The 16,716-nt window shown below is 37.4% G+C and overlaps 1 protein-coding gene across 4 annotated transcripts in view; it reads left to right on the forward strand.

Moving 5' to 3' along the window:
- Positions 1-16,716, forward strand: part of LOC139949633 (uncharacterized) — a 60,352-nt gene that overhangs the window by 22,366 nt on the left and 21,270 nt on the right. For 3 of the 4 annotated variants that reach the window (XM_071948075.1, XM_071948078.1, XM_071948076.1), the window contains 8 exons: positions 2,516-2,707; positions 3,836-4,072; positions 5,805-5,985; positions 7,026-7,153; positions 7,888-8,139; positions 9,181-9,294; positions 13,134-13,244; positions 15,980-16,252. In XM_071948075.1, coding sequence (XP_071804176.1) covers positions 2,632-2,707; positions 3,836-4,072; positions 5,805-5,985; positions 7,026-7,153; positions 7,888-8,139; positions 9,181-9,294; positions 13,134-13,244; positions 15,980-16,252 — 1,372 coding nt within the window. In that variant the 5' untranslated portion in view covers positions 2,516-2,631. Of the gene's footprint in view, positions 1-2,243; positions 2,284-2,515; positions 2,708-3,835; positions 4,073-5,804; positions 5,986-7,025; positions 7,154-7,887; positions 8,140-9,180; positions 9,295-13,133; positions 13,245-15,979; positions 16,253-16,716 lie in introns of those variants that run through there. The other variant, XM_071948077.1, reaches the window with a different exon arrangement.

Genomic DNA, 16,716 nt, shown 5'->3' on the forward strand with positions numbered 1-16,716 from the left:
TACAGGAGTTCTCAATAACTCGATCGTCGAGGCTGACAGAGTCCTCTCCTCGGGAATCTCAAAATGCAAAGTGACACACCTAAATTTGTCTGTTCCCCTTAAATTAACACAAAATAACTTCCCGCTGTAAGATCTCGTGACTTGCATGCATTCCAAACCTTTAACATAAAAGAACTATTGGTCTGATGCCTTCTTGGCCAATCAGAACCTTTAAACTGCCCCAAAAGTTTACTAACCTTTACAGAACTTCAACACAATGAAAAGAAAATGCCAAGTCATGATTGCGGCGCTTTGGCCATAACTATTTAAAACCTTGTTTCTTCCTGTATTATACATAACGGCCAGCAAACTGAGGAAACTTAAGTAATTCTTTAAAAAACTTATATCACTCCGTGACAGCAGCCAATGTCAATGTCATTGAGAAGTGCTGTACCGATATAAAATCATGGATGACCTACAACTTCATGAAACTAAATACTGATAAGACTGAAGTTCTTGTTGTTGGCACGGCTGCGACCTTGAAGAAAGTTTCCGCTGTAGACATTAATATTGGAGGTCACTGCATTAAATCATCAAAACAGTTGAAAAATCTTGGGGTCATCTTTGATTGTAACTTAAACATGCAAAGTCACATTCGTGAGGTATCTCGCAATGCATTTTACCATCTGCATAATATCAGTAAGATCAAGAAATACTTGAATTGTTCTGTCACTGAGCAAGTTATATCAATGCTAGTCATGTCCAAGATAGATTATTGCAATGCCTTGTTTGCAGGTTTACCCCAGTCCACACTGGCACCGTTACAACGAGTGCAAAATTCTGCTGCTAGGCTTCTCACAGGAACCAGAAAATTTGAGCATATAACCCCTGTACTCATGAAGCTACATTGGCTTCCGGTAAATTATAGAATCATGTATAAAGTGTGTCTTCTAGTTCATAAATATTTAAATGGTCTAGCCCCTGACTATCTCTGTAAATTACTGCATACTACTAGCTCATGTTCACGTAGACACACACGGTTATCATGTGATAAAACCAGACTACAACACTGCAATACCAGAGCTTAGGATAGAGCTTTTTCCGCCATTGCCCCTAACTTGTAGAACCAGCTGAATTTGTGTCTCAGGGAAACAGCAAGTATTGATGTTTTTAAATCCGGGCTAAAAACCCATTTCTTTCGAAAGGCATTTTTATAACTGTTTATTGTTCAAGTAGTTGTGTTTTTTATTATTCATTTAAGGTCTCTTGTAGCACTTATTTTCCATTCTGTAATTAATTATCATTTCCCTGGAGTTTTAGTGAATGTCTCATTTTACAATTTTATTGGGTCACAGCTGGTCTGTTTGTACAATCTCTTTGCAGTTTTAAATTGTGCATACTATTGTATATTTTATACTTTTCCATTGTTTATTGTTAATTTCTTTAATTGCTTGTCATTGTTCGCTTGATTTTGAACTTATTTTTATATCTTGTTGTTTTTGCTGATTATCTAAATTTTTAATGTTTCTCTGTATTAGCGCCATGGAGCATTGTTTTCGATGGATATGGCGCTATATAAATTTTTACTATTATTATTATTATTATTATATAATAAAGGCATGAAACATTGAATGCTAGAACGCCCTCTATTGTCGAAATAACGCAGTGCATCATCGGCGATTTCGATGTCAAAAAAATATCGAGTTTTTGAGTATTTTCGATATATCGACGGACGTTAGGGTGAGGGGGGGGGGCTGCTCTCAAGAAAAGGAAGATTGGATTGTTTTGGGATGAAGGGTTAGTGGTCGAAGGGCATGGTGTTGAGGTACAGCTAAATGGTTTAACTAGAGGCATTGGAGTAAAACGCAGAAAATGATACGTGTGTTAAATTGCAAATTGGGTTAGGACACCATTTTGACCCAATACAAGCTATTTTAGAGCCCTTACACAACAAAGTGCATTAAAGGTTTGTCACAGAAATTGAAGTTCACAATTTATGAGAGCCAAAAGCCACTTCGGAATGTCAGTGGCGCATGTCTGTTACTGCTGTCAACGGACTTTATGTCTATCTCTCGTAACCCTTTGACAATACCCGCTGGTATTGTCAAAAGGTCACGAGAGATAGACAAAGTCCATTGTCAGCAGTAACAGACATGCGCAGCTAGAACTCCGAAGTGGCTTATTTATATGGCATGTTGATTGATTGTTTAATCTGCTTTTCAATGGGTCTTGGTTTCACCATTTACAGTTATTGAATGCATGCCATGCTCCAATGCATTAAGTTTCGGGCTACACGTGTACAAGGTCAAAGTTTTTGAATGTCCGTTCTTTTATTTGTTGGCTTATGCCTCGGGATTTAAGAACATTCCTTTTAGTATTTGGTGTATGTTAAAAATGGATCCGAACATTTTCATATGTAAAACATTCAGTAAAATGTCACTCAAAACGTATGGAACACCCCCCCAAGAAAAGTGGTTTATTCTGACGGCTCTGAAAAAAAAAACATAAAAAGGTTTCACTTCCTTCTATTTTTCAGTGAACTGGTAGCAGTTTGTGTGAATGTTCAGGCAGATCCTGCGTGAGACCTTCCTAACATAATCATCCAAGAGTACTCTTTCAATAAAAGTTGGGAGTGATGAGAGCTAGTGCATCATGATGCTTGTTGGCGTCTGGACTGCAGTGCTTGCTATTTTGTTGGTAAATTGCCATCATCCAGTGAACGGTCGAGGTAATTTGTCTCCTTCTTATTAATAAATTTTTGTTAATTTAAACAGTAGGATTTGAAACTTTGCATGGTGGAAGTTTAATTGGGTGAGGTGTGCGGTAGCACCATGTGGGAATCTCTTTTGAGTAGTGTTGGTTCTGAAAAGAATAGTTTCAACTCAACTCAATCATTGTGCTCCTGAGCGTCTTTGAGACGGATTTTGGGGCAAAACAAGCACTTTTTGTTATTTATCATTTCATCCTGAATACTATAGGGCCAGTCACACTGCAGCGATTACCGAAAACGATAACGATCACGTTAACAATGCACGCGTCGATTGATTGAACAGGCGTGCGCGTATTCTGCGCGAAGGAATTCAACCAATAGAATGTGTTCTACTTGCGTCCTGATCATTATTGTTTTCATTATCTTTGCAGTGTGCTTGGCCCTTATCAGAACATACTGATCAAACACCGGTTCATTTCAGAACCAACACTACTACTCTAAAGGGATTTACACTCAATGCCACCGCAAACCTCAACTAATTAAATTTGAAACACAAGTAAAAAATTACTAAGTTAGTTTCGTTTACAGTTTATTACGTGGTATTTGAAACAAAAATAACATTTCTCCTTAGTGATCCCTAGCCTGCCGTTTCTCATGTTGTATTGTAAACTTGGGTGTGGTCCCTGGTTACGGCAGTTACAGGTTATATTGCTTTGAATGACACCCTGAACAAAGATATTGACAAAGTAGGGAGAGCGCCAACATATAGCTAGAAAGCTCAGCCGATAGAGCCAGTCAACTCCAAGGTTGTTGGTTCAAATGTTGCACTAGTCAATTTTTCTTTGTTTCAACCCAATATTTAATTTGAAAAAGACAATTTTTAAACAAACAAATTAAATCAAAATTCAGTTGTTATTTTATTTTAAAGGCAGTGGACACTATTGGTAATTACTCAAAATAATTGTTAGCATAAAACCTTACTTGGTAACAAGTAACTGGGAGCTGTTGATAGTAATTCAGAGATTTAAATCGGAAAACCTAGATTGTGAAAAACGGCTCCCTCTGAAGTAACATAGTTTTCGAGAATTTTGGTGTGTGTATCCTTTTAGACTTAATTCTGAATTATTTTTTATCTTTAAACAATAGGGGCCTCCAATCTTGTATTTGTGGCCAACCAATTCCCTCCAGGGATCTACGTAGCTCAGGCAGATACCTTCAATTTCACCGTCATCCCTGGTACTTCAGACCCTTCCTTTAGTCCTCTTGCGGTTGACTATGATCCTGTAAATAGACAGGTCTACTGGACAGACGTTGGTATTTCCAGCATTCAACGTGTCTTTTTGAATGGCACTGGCTTGGAAGTTCTTGTCAGCAATATTGACGGTAAGTTCCACTGGTTTTTGTGGTTGGTGTGTTTATTGAAAACAATGTATTTAAAACTATAGGGAGTCATATGGCATAGGAGTATACAGAGCATCCAATTAAAGTTCTGGTGGTTAAGGGCCCACTCAAATGGGCATCGACAACGAAAACAAGAACATTTACAATGCTCGCCCTCGATTGGTTGAGAAAGCGTGCGCGTATTCTGGGCGAAGCAATTCAACCAGTAGAATGCATTCTCTTTGTGTCGTTGTCTTTATCGTTTTCACTATCGCTGCAGTGTGACTGGTCCTTTAGTCATCGGAGTGTGGGTTCGGGTCCCGGTCTTTTGTCCTTGCGAGCAAGATACTTTACTTATGATTGCTTTTCTTCACACAGGGGTATAACTGGGTACCTGCGAGGGTTGACATTGATAATGTGTATGAAAAAGCCATTGGATTGCTACGGTTGCCCAAGTTGTATACTCCCCATGGAGCTTAGAAAGATTCAGTTCAGTTTAATAATATACGAGCCTTGCCCTTTAACTTGAAGCACAGCACACATTATGTGTGCCCTTGAAGGTGATAACAGTAAAAAATAGTTTGTTTCCTGAGAATAAACAAACAATATCCAGGAACTTTGGGACTGAACCATGTTTATAAAAGGAAGGGGAAGTCCCTATAAGCTACCTCCATGCTATAAGTTACATTTCCCTTCCAATGTCAACAGCCATGCCAGATACACAGCTTCCAGGCATTTTGTCATAGTTCTATAAACTGACAACAATGGCAATTCAGCAATGTCTCTCAATGAGAAATGTCGCTCTGTGTGTGACACATTTCATGAAAACACCAAAACAAAACTTTTTTAAAGAGTGGAGTTAACTGTTAAAGGGAAGGACGTACATCATTCTTAAAAATAATGGCAATTAAAACATACTTGGTAAGAAGTATACAGCAGCCTTCAATAGTATAAACATTTTATGAATCATCACTTCTAATTAAGGTGGTTATAAAATGTTAAAAGATGTCAGTATTCCCAAAATTCAAGTTTTAGAAATGTTACAATGGATGCTTTGAAACTTTGCTTGGTATAATTAGGTAAGGTTTGCGGTAGCACCATAAATCTCTTTTGAGTAGTGTTGGTTATGAAAAGAACCGGTGGTTGACAATTCAACTTGAGAACAAGCCATGGTAAAGGGGTCTTAAAATGCTAATTTATTCACATGTTTCAGCCAAGTGTTTTCTCTGATAATGGAGAACTGGCTTTCAATTTTGTAATGGTTCAGCTCTTCATCATCATCCTTCGTCCTTGGACGGAATAGTAGAAGCAGCTTTGATGAAATGGTGTCAGCTAGTTGCTAGGTTGCTTTGTTCCTCATGAGTTTTAATTTTGGTTTTTACCCATACACCGATGTGTGTTAGCACTGTATTACTCAGTACTTTCCCGAGTCCTGTGAAAAAAATATCACAGGCATGTTACTCGGGTGGGATTCGAACCCACAACCCTTGCAATTCTAGAGCAGTGTCTTACCATTTAGGCTACCGAGGTTGCCCGGTAGTTAGAGGCAGTTCGCTTGAGTTGTTGGGTCTCGTTTTGATTGAGATTTGTGTCTCACGGTGATGGTGTCTGTGCTGCTCATTTTCCACCTGCCGCGATTTGGAAGTCCGCCAGAAGCTGTTAAAATTGGTATTTTCAACATAATGACTCTCTACTTTTTCCTTAACTCTTTTCCCCCAAATTATTTTTTCATTAGATGTAGATGGTTTGACCCTTGACCCTGAGAACCGTGTGATGTACTGGACCGATGCCGGAAGGGACTTGATAGAGAAAGCTACGATGGATGGAAACAACAGAATGGTGGTTGTAAGTCTCGTGAACTCTATAGGTACAACAGAAGTCAAACCAAGAGCTATCATTTTGGACACCATCAACAGGTTGGTTTATTTTGGGGTTCTTTAAAGGCAGTGGACACTATTGGTAACTACTCAAAATAATTACTAGCATAAAAGCACACAACTTCGTGTAACAGGGATGTTTTTTTTCCCATAGTTATCTCGCAACTCCGACAACCAATCGAGCTCAAATTTTCACAGGTTTGTTACGCATATGTTGAGATACACCAACTGTGAAGACTAGTCTTTGACAATGACCAATAGCGTCCAGGGTCTTTCAAGGGAAAGTATACCCTTTTTTTTTTTAGCCGTTTGATTGTTTCAATGAACTAATATCTGAAAATTTCAAAAGGTGGTCTGAAGAAAATCCAGAGCGAAGTATTTTCACGCAGGAAGAATAATCCCTGATAGGGATACACAATCTGATAAGCATTATGAGGTAACGCTTCTCAGATTCAAGTTTTTGGGGCATAAAAAGTGTTATCTTTTATTTAATAACCACATTACTTAAATGCTTTCTGCTGTAGGCTTCTTTTTACCAAAAGTTGTTAATGCCACAAACTTTATGATTACCAATCGTATACCTTCCCTTTAACTCAGTTTGAAAGGGAAGCAATACGTTGTCGATTTTTTGTTCTTGTAAAACTGTATGAAAAAAACTAATATTGAATATAATTATTTTAAAGGTACGCTACAGAATTGGTAAGAAACAAAAATCGTGAAGATCTCAGATTTACATCAAACTTACACGGTCTAATGATGATGATAGTTGAAAACATCCCTTGAAATATTTCTGTCTGAAATGTCATATTTGATGAGAAATAAATAATCTAACTTCGCGTTTGGAGTTTATCGCTCAGTGAGCGTTTTATTCATTTTTATTTTGGCATCAATGCAATGCAAAATTTGTAAACGGTTTTTCACTTTTCTCTCGTGACCCACCAGATGGCCGACCGATCTCAAACTTCTACAGGTTTGTCAGTTTATGTATATGGTGGATTACATAAAGTGCTTACACTGCAGGCAACTGTTTTGTTAGCAAAAACCAATTCTGTAATGTTCCTTTATTATTGTAAAAACAGCTATCTGTTCTGGACGGATTGGGGTACTGCACCAAAGATTGAGCGCGCCAACACAGATGGATCTGATCGTGTGATATTGGTCGATACGGGTCTGGGCTGGCCAAATGGCCTGGCTATGGACTCTCAAGGTGAGAATAAGCTGTAACGCCAATGCAACATGCTTATAGGCACATATGAAATCCTTACTGCAACTTAAGTGAACCACCAGTGCGTGGAACTTTCAATACAAAAAAACGGCCTAAAAAAACGTACTTTTGTAAGCATTTTCAATCATACTCTTCAACCCATTGACCTGGGAATTTCGTTGAAGTTTTAAAAGGAAGATAATTTTATCTTTTTCAGCTATTGCCCAAAGAATGTTTTCAAACGAAACATTAACAACTGGGGTTCTTGAATAAACCAACGTCAACTACCTTACTTTTGTTTGTGTGAGAACTGTTTTTCGCAGCAAAAAAACCTTACCTGGTGGTTCTGGCAAAAGTAACTCTGTGAGCCCCTATCAACAATTTTCGTTTAATCTTAAAACTAAACCCCAGTCCAAGCCCTACCATGTTTAAAGGTCGCGCTGATTGGTGGTTTTTAACAGTAGGGACTTTGCTTGTTTGAAATGCTATCCAATGCGATGCGGCCATTTGATCCCCAACTTGTTTCCTTTGCAATTCAATTCTGTCTGTCACAACAACTATCTAAGGTCACAGGGAAAGCTCGGGGTATGACATACATGTATGAAACATGTTTTCATGGACTAATTTTTTTGTGCCTGTTTTCGTTTTGTTTTTGGTTTTACTGTGCCTTGAACACCCATCAGGACGGACACATGCACATTACAAGTCTTTATTATTATTATTATTCCTTCTCAAAGGTGATCGACTCTACTGGTGTGATGCTACAACAGACAAAGTAGAATCCTCAGATCTCAATGGACAGGATCGAAGATTAATTAAAGATTTTAGTTCAGATAACATCCTGCCATTTGACATCGCTGTGTACGATGGTTATGTCTACTTGACTGATAAGAAGTTTAGCATTATACGGTCAAACTTACAGAACATGACTCTAGAGAGTTATGGAACAAGAACGTTTGAGGCTGTTGGTGGTCTACACATTTATGAAGGTATGCACCCACTTAAATATGCACACACACAGGGGGATACTTACATGGGTCGATGGATGTACAAAACAAAGAAGTTTAGTTACTTCTATCTGGGTGACGTGTTTTAACAAAAACATTTATTTGAATACTGCAGACTGTTTTGTTAATGCCTTGAACAACTTTGGGATGTGCTCAATTTTTCACTGATGTTTTTATTCATTTAGGCCTTGTATTGTGTAGCGGGCATAGGCTTGAGCAAGATGCTTTACTATAATCGTTTCTCTTCACCCATCTGTGAGTGTGATGTTAGACATGTTAGAGGTTAATAGTGTATAAAAAAACTTTTGGAGCGCCACAACAGCCCAGGGCTTTATACTCCCCATCAGGGAGCTGAGAAAGATTTAAGGAATTGTATTGGCCCAATGACCAGGGGTCGATTTCACAAAGAGTTAGGACTATTCCTAAACTTAGGACTAGTCCTAGGAGATAATAAAAACGTACGACTAGTCCCAAGTAAGGACGAGTTACTTGTCCTAACTTGAGATAAGACTTGTCTTAAAGGAACACGTTGCCTTGGTTCGGACGAGTTGGTCTATAAAAAGCGTTGTAAACATTTGTTATAAAATGCATATGGTTGGAAAGATGTTTTAAAAGTAGAATACAATGATCCACACAAATTTGCCTCAAAATTGCGTGGTTTTCCTTTTACCGTGCGAACTAACACGGTCGGCCATTTAAGGGAGTCAAAACTTTGACTCCCATAAATGGCCGACCGTGTTTGTCGACGAGGTAAAAGGAAAACCGTGCAATTTTGAGGCATGTTTGTATGGATCATTATATTCTACTTTTACAACATCTTTCTACCCATATGCATTTTATAACAAACATTTACAAATGCTTTTCAAAGACCAACTCGACTGATCCAAGGCAACATGTTCCTAAAACTCTTTGTGAAAGCCACTCCCGGGCGCTAATGTAAAGCGCGTTGATTTGGTTATTGTAAAATACCCTTTATATATAAGAACTAGTTATTATTAACATTATTTTGTATTTTGTTTCCAGTTCCCAAGGGTTGTGAGTCAGCGCCTTGTCTTAATGAGGGAACTTGTGTGAATTCTTTAAATGGCTATACCTGTAACTGTCTTGCTGGATACAGTGGAAGTAGATGCGAAATAGGTAAGTTTGTCTCCAACATTATATTTTTGTACATGTAGATTGTTTCCTATTATTAGCATTTCAGGAACTGTCATAATGTGGTCAGACTGGTATATTGGTATATTCCTCACCTTCCACCTCGAGGACCCTGGTTCGAATATTGCCTGGGCACTATGTGAATTGGGTTGTTAGTCCCTACCTGTATTGGGTGCATGGTTTCTCACTGGAATATAAATCTTTGGGGATTTCCTACTGAAAATAGTCCCTCCCTCATATCTCCGTTGGGTTATTGGTCAGTACAGTGATTAAAAGTTAACTTTTCAGAGAGTACTTAGCTTCACAATCAGAATAAATGAAATGAAGTTATTTTTTCAAGTACATGTAATAAACCACAAAGGTAGCAATAATTTTACCCTTATGTTTACATTTTGAACCTTCATCTGGTAAATGATTTTAAAGTTTTGGTAATGTATTTTTTAACATGTGTGGTTGCAAATAAAAGGATGTGGTTGCAAATCATATGAACAACTTTGTGCAACAAATCCCATTTCCTCTGTGTGTGTGTGTAGCGTGGGGATTTGACCTTGTGTACAAAGTACACACATTCTTTGTGAAACAGGTCAATGGACAGTACACAATACAAGATGTTGGAGTCAAACAGTTCAACTAAATGAAGTTTTATTTTATAAGTAAATGTACTCATGTTTTTTCAGCACATTAACAAAGGTATGAATACAATAACAACCACTTATTCAATCGTGTGATATATAAATATAACAGGAATGGTTGAACATAAACTGTTCATGCTTGGTATTGCTGACTCTTCGTTCAAACTCCAGTTTAGTTTAGATATGAATGATGATAAATAGTAAAAGTTGACAAAAAATATAGTGGTACAAGTAACAACAATACTTTGCATGAATGAGATGTCATGTAATGGCAAATGTGACAAAAAATAGCACACGAATTGATCAACTTGTTTTATTTTGGCATTTTAAAACAGTTGAAAAGATTTCAAAAAAATACTGTATGATCCAGTAACATTAACCGACAAAGATGAATGAAGCACAAAAAGTCAGCTGCTTGTAAAATAATCACTAGTTCATCTAATGTATCTTAGCCATTTTGAAAAATGGTTCCTGAGTTCAAGCCGTTGTCTCCAAAAGTCTGGTACACTTTATAATCAAAATTACGACCGAGTCACATGAACACAATTACAAATGACTAAATAGTATAATCGAAAACAAAATAATAACATGTATAAGGTATATATGTATAAGGTAAGCTGGTAAGTTGTTGTCCCTTTTCTTTGAAATATTTCGTCAATGGTGTTTTGAGTGTTATGAACTGATGCATAAGACATTGAGGATCGTGTCCTTAAAAATTGTGTCAACATTTTCGAAGGTGGTAAAAATGGGGCAAATCTGTTGACTAGCTGTCGAAATTGTACGTGTTGGACCAGATTGTCGTTTGCGGTTCGTATTAACCCTCTGGCTTCGCCGACTGGTACGGGGTTTTGTTATCGCAACTACGGTTGGCACTGCTGGTCCGATGTGGAGTTGCCGATAGTCATGCTGCTGTCTTTTGCGTCGACTCCTTCTTAGGTGGTTCCTTATCAGCCATCAAAAGAGCCTGTTCAGAAAATTACAAATCAAAATGTTAAATAACACAGTTATAAAACAAAAATGCATATTGCCAACTTACGCTGACAGGAATGTGCACCGATGACCGAGCCACCATGTTACTCCGAAATGTTGAGGGTTAGCAGTTGGTCCAAATTAGTTTAAAGTCAAATATACTGTTGTTTTTTAATAGTTGTTTGCTTGGGATAATTGAAAGATTAGGTTTGGTTGGCTTGATAGTTAAGTTAATAGCAATGTAAAATTGCATGATTATGTTTTTACTTTTTGTACAAGACCCATCATGTCATGTTTGTAAATTACTACTTAAAAGTAATGTCATGCTAGGTAGAAACATGTTTTTTAAATTTAAGAAACAAACAAATTCTTTACATTGAATCTTACCTCCGTATTGCACGTGTGACATGTCTATGTGTAGGCGAGATGGGGAAACACGCGACTATAGCGACAATCACAACAACACTCAACAGTCACCCCTCGAAGAAAAATGATACGGTCCGACTACTATTGACGACAAAAAAGACTCATTTTGCTGATATCCAGTGAATGTTATGAAAATAACAGAAACCCCATGTTGTAAGATCTATATTCTTACACTGAACTATAGTTTTGAGCCATTGAATCAATGAAAAACGAACATTGAAGTGGGCAAAACTAACACCCGTCCGGCGTGCTTCATCTTCGATGAAATGACTGCGTGGTCTAATCTAGTCCCCCGTTCAACCTACATTATACGCGTGTTTACAAGAGATTATATATGGAGCCAGACTATAGAAATACTTTGCATTATGGTAATCGGGTCATGTCTTAGAAGAGAGACGTTGAATGATTGGAAGCAAAAAAGCCCCTTTTTCCCCTAGTCCAATCAGAATGATTCTTATATGAGTGGAACGGAAATCTACTTTATTCAGAAGTGCGAGTTGAATCTGTAGGACAAAAGGAACGACTGTGCCGTTCATTTTAGTGAGGCAACCCACCGGAAAATGGTCAATAATCGTGTTGACCTCCATTGACTTTGCCGGTTTTGAGGTTTTACACCCCGTTTTCGACTAAAAAAGCCCCTTTTTCCCGAGCATAATAAATACTCAAAAAATAACCAAGCTAAAGGTAATACTTTGAACTTTGAAATGCGTAGCTAGTTGGTGAGAAACCTAGACGTACTTTCCATTTACTCGCAAAAGTTGTCAGTGAGGGGTCTTTTTGAGTGTCATTTTCCTGCCCTGAGCGTAGGGACACGGAGCTCAGTGAGCAGATGCGCGAAAGTTGTTCATATGAAAAGGAACCTTACCTTACCTTTACTAATTAACTCCTTACCTTACCTTTACTAATTAACTTCACATTTCTTTTGGGTTGAACAAAGACAATTTAAAAGAGCATGACTTGAACCAGCGACCTCAGAATTAAGGAGTTCTATAAAATGAGTTATATACAGCCCTATTTTGGTGGTCACAAGCCATTCTGCAACGATGCATGGACCACACTCAAGTTTACGATAGAATGGGGATGCAACTTTTTTATTTCTTAAAGTACTAACTACAAGGGAAACTGACTAAATATAATTTTTTTAAATGGTTGAATTTTATGAAAATTCCCAAAAGTTTTTAACAAAAATTTGGTGCCATCCCGCCTGGCTATCCCGCAGTTGTATGGGTTGCATCCTTAAAGGCCTGGACACTATTGGTAATTACTCAAAATAATTGTTAGCATTACTTGTTAACAAGCAATGGATAGCTGTTGATTGTATAAAACATTGTGAGAAACGGGTCCTCTGAAGTTAACAGAGTTTTTGAGAAAGAAGTAATTTGCCACTAAAATATTAAAATTTGATTTTGAGACCTTTGTGTGACAAGGGTGTTTTTTCTTCCATTATTATCTAGCAACTTTGACGACCAATTGAGTTCAAATTTTCACAGGTTTGTTATTTTGTGCATAATATTGAGATACACCAAGTAAGAAGACTGGTCTTTGGCAATTACCAAAGGTGTCCAGTGTCTTTAAACAAAGATAATGATAAAAAGGGAGATCACTAACATAGGGTAGGGCAATATAGCTCAGTTGGTCTTGGTAGAGCGCACCTGTACGTCAGAGGTTCAAGTTCCACCATAGTTAATTTTTCTTTGTTCAAGCTAAATGACAAAAATTTGTTTGAAATATCAAAAGTTTTACAGTTCATATAGTAGTAGAAAGAAATTCAGTAACACTTCAATTCCATAATTTCAGATTTGGTTCAGTGCCAAGCAATTTGTTCGGATGGGGGAGAATGTGAATATGGATTAAACAACTTCACATGCACATGTCGTCCTGGGTTCAACGGAGCCAGATGTGATTATGGTATGTTTCATATTCTATGTTTCATATATTTCTATAGGAGGATCATTGAGAAGGCCTTTTTTGCCACTCGAACCAAAACCAATAGGTAATTCCATATCAACTCAACTGATGGATTGGCAGGCATTGTCTCTGATTTTGCTGAACATTTTTTTAAACAATGCCCTTTAGCGAATCCTATAGTACTTCTTCTAATTGCTGAGATGATATGAACCCCCCCCCCCCTTAAAAATCTAAGCCCACAGCTAGCCCCTTCCGACTGTTTGTTTTTTATTCTTTCACAAATTATTCAAATAAATAATTCACAAAGTGATAGGATAGCAACAAAGTTATACAAATGTTTTATCAACACTTGAATAAAACAGAAGACGGGTATGAATAGGGTTGACATCTAAGAGAATGATAATGCCTTGTGTAGTGAAACAAATAAGTCAAATTCTAATACTAATTCAGAATATACAATAGCCCTACATTTCAGCTGCAAAAAAACTATTATTTTAGTTCTTTCAATTATAGTAATCTATGTTATTTATTTATTTTTTAGATTGTTTTGACATACCCACCCATCTCAAAGTTTAATTTTAAAAAGTCTTTCTAACACTGAAGAACAAAGTAATATCTCAAACGAATCAGATATTATAGATCAAAGGTCTCAAACAGCCTAGCCCTATATAGGACTCTTCCTCTGTACACAGATACAGAGTCCTAACAATTAAGGCCCGTTTCTGAGGTGGAAAATTTTCAAAGCTTCATAACTCAAATTTTACCTGCAACAAGCCACTAATTTCAACAGATTCACATTCCATGGCGGCATACATTTTTCTGCGCAGGGTTTTAGTCCTCATATTTTCCTCACAAATCCGTCATTTTTGTGAAATAATGCAGCTTCCAACATTAAACAATTCCTGTTTCGATCATTTTCTCACAGTGTTGTCTGTTGTCGTGCGTACGCGTATACATTCGCGTGCAAGACGCATGATGCAAGCTTAGACGCATGAATTCTAGGTCACCGTATCTTGACTGCACAGCGTTAACACGCAACACAATTCAAAATTTGGGCGTCGTGCGTCTTGCGTACACACGGCAGACTGTGAGAGTACGAACAAAAATGGGAATTCCTTAACGTTGCGAGCTGCATTATTTCATGAAAATGACGGATTTGTGAAGAATAACTTACGATCAAAACCCACCGCAGAAAAACATATGCTGCCATGGAATGTGAATCTGTTGAAATTGGTGCTTTCTTGCAGGTAAGATATGAGTTATGAAGCTGTGAAAATTTTCCGCCCCCAGAAATGTACCCTGATGTCCAGGACGTCACTGTAGTACAAAAAGAAAGTGTAAGGCCGCCAGGGCTACAAACAGCTGTGCTTTATTTGACTTAAACTGACAACTTTTACTTAGTAGTTTAGTCAAGAATGAAAACGACAATCTTGGCTAGCTTTGCATGTTGTGTTTAAACATGTGGATATGTCTTACTTAAAAGGCAGGGTACACTTTTGGTCATTGTCAATGACCAGTATCCTCACTGGGTGTATCCCAACATTTGCATAAAAAACAAACCTGTGACAATATTGGCTCAAATAGACATCCAAGTTGCAAGAAATAATGAAATAAAAAAACACCCTTGTTTAATAGGATAGTCTGCGATCAGATGCCTGTGCAAGGCTTTATGCCTGGAGTCCTTGTAGATTCATTTTTTTATGTGTGAAAATAACCCCTTTTCTCTAAAGCTGCACTACTTCAAAGGGAGTTGCTTCTCACAATGTTGTGTAGTATCAACAGCTTTTCAGTGCTAATTTTCAAGTGGTTTTTTACAGTCATTATTTTGTAGAGTATAATTGCCAAAAGTGTACCCTGCCTTTAAAAGCACTGGACACTATTGGTAATTACTCAAAACAAAACTAACATAAAAACCTACTTGGTAATGAGCAAGGAAGAGCTGTTGATAGTATAAAACATTGTGACAAACGGCTCCCTCTGAATTAGCGCAGTTATTGAGAAAGAGGTTATTTCTCACTAAAGTAATAAAAGACTTCAGGCCTGAAGCCTTTCATTATGCATCTGAAAGCAAACAAATTTGTGGAACAAGGGTGTGTTTTTTCTTTTATTGTTCTCTTGCAACTTCGATGATCAATTAAAGGCGTAACTACTCAAAATAATTATTGGCATAAAACCTTACTTGGTGACGAGTAATGGGGAGAGGTTGATGGTATAAAACATTGTGAGAAACGGCTCCCTCTGAAGTGCCATAGTTTTAGAGAACGACGTAATTTTCCACGAATTTGGTTTCCATACCTCAGATTTAGAACTAGAGGTCTCAAAATCAACCATCTAAATGCACACAACTTCGTGTGACAAGGGTGTTTTTTTCTTTTATTATTATCTCGCAAGTTCTATGACAGATTGAGCTCAAATTTTCACAGGTTTGTTATTTTATGCTTATGTTGAGATACACCAACACCAATAGTGTCCACTGCCTTTAAGACAAAATTTCACAGGTTTGTTATTTTATGCATATTGTTCGGCGACCTTACAGCGAGGCAAAATCACTCCTGCACCAGCCACACAACCAAGGAGAAGTGGGCGGTTGTTGCATCAACGGGCAACAGCCTATGATGATTGATGATGATGTTTGGATACACAAAGTGAGAACACTGGTCTTATTACAATTACCAAAGTTGTCCAGTTCCTTTAACTTGAATGGCTTTGTATTTATGCCTTTTTTTTCCATTCAGATATCGAGCCACCAATGGTTACTGGTTGTCCCAATGATGCCACTATCCCTGTCACCATGCAGTCAAGTCAAGTGACTCAGAGCTGGAATCCACCAGTGTTCACAGACAACTCCGGCACTCCCTTTGTAAGCTTTGGCTGCTCATCGACTGGTTACTACGATTGTCAGATGTTTAGCTTGGGTACCTTTAGTGTTGGTAATACCGAAGTGATGTTTAATGCCACCGACGGAGCAGGGAATAAGGCAGAATGCTCTTTCATTGTCACAGTTACAGGTTTGTAAGGTTTTTCCCGTTTTGAGTTCTAAAAACATTAATTGCATGGAATTGTTCCTTTGTTGCAGATGCATTAAACAATTGTAACAGTAGTTTTGATGAAACAAAATAACAATACTTTAAATTTTGACTTGGATTTAATGGGAATGAACCGTTTATTTTTTAGAACCTTAATTCGATATAAATTTAGGAGGATTTTAAGGTAAACTATACCTTTGGTTTTTGGAACCATTCTATTGTTTGAATCCCATATAAATGAAGATATCTACATTTATTAAACTAACTTGTAAAAAATGTCATTGTTGCATTTTTTTTTTTAATTATGAAAACAATCTGGAGTGTTTAAGTCCATGCAGTAAGAATAATCGGTAATTGGAATATACAAACTGAGAAATGTGTCCGACAGAAACTTTTCTCAGATTAAAATTTTTGTGAATAAAAATAATTAGAAGTGAAATGGTTTT

Source organism: Asterias amurensis, chromosome 17 (assembly GCF_032118995.1).
Source record: "Asterias amurensis chromosome 17, ASM3211899v1".
Taxonomy (NCBI): Eukaryota; Metazoa; Echinodermata; class Asteroidea; order Forcipulatida; family Asteriidae; genus Asterias; species Asterias amurensis.